At 37.2% G+C, this 599-nt stretch overlaps 1 protein-coding gene across 1 annotated transcript; it reads left to right on the top strand.

The window, feature by feature from the left end:
* LOC109127891 (putative F-box/kelch-repeat protein At4g11750) lies at positions 14 to 481 on the top strand. The gene has a single exon (XM_019233452.1). The coding sequence runs from the start codon at positions 14 to 16 to the stop codon at positions 479 to 481; it is 468 nt and encodes a 155-aa protein (XP_019088997.1).

Raw genomic sequence — 599 nt, 5'->3', positions numbered from 1 at the left:
GAATTATCTATTCATGAGCTTTCCCCTTGATGGAAAACTTTACATATATGCGGGTCTAAGACGTATTGCGGTTTACAAGCCCAAGGAAAATAGATGGGATAGGCAAGGATTGGAAGATGTACATTGGGATTGGTGGCTTCTCAGTTCTTCTTGCGTGATAGATAACGTTTTGTACGGTTATGGACGGTCGAGAAAGCTTGGATGGTACGATACTGAGGGAAGATGTTTTAGAGATTTGAAGGGTTTGGGAAAACTGGCTAAATTGCCTTTACCTGGTTATAAAGTTAGATTGTTGAATTATGGTGGAAAGATTGCGGTTTGGTGGGAGAAGGACGTGCGTCAAGAAAAGATGATTTGGTGTGCTGAGATTGCGCTCGAAAAGCGAAATGAACATGAGATTTACGGCAAGGTTGAGTGGTGTAATGTTGTGCTTACAGTCCCCATATCATGTGATTTAAATTCATTTGTTGTTACAGTTTGATTTTGATGGATCAACCAAACAATGGTGTACGTGTTGTCATTTTGTTTTCAATATAGTACAAGTAACTTCACGAACGTCTTTTTTTTTTTTTTTTTTTTTTTTTTTTTTTTTTTTTTTT

This window comes from Camelina sativa, chromosome 12, assembly GCF_000633955.1.
Source record: "Camelina sativa cultivar DH55 chromosome 12, Cs, whole genome shotgun sequence".
NCBI classification, from domain to species: domain Eukaryota; kingdom Viridiplantae; phylum Streptophyta; class Magnoliopsida; order Brassicales; family Brassicaceae; genus Camelina; species Camelina sativa.
This window is presented reverse-complemented; position numbering and strand designations above follow the sequence as displayed.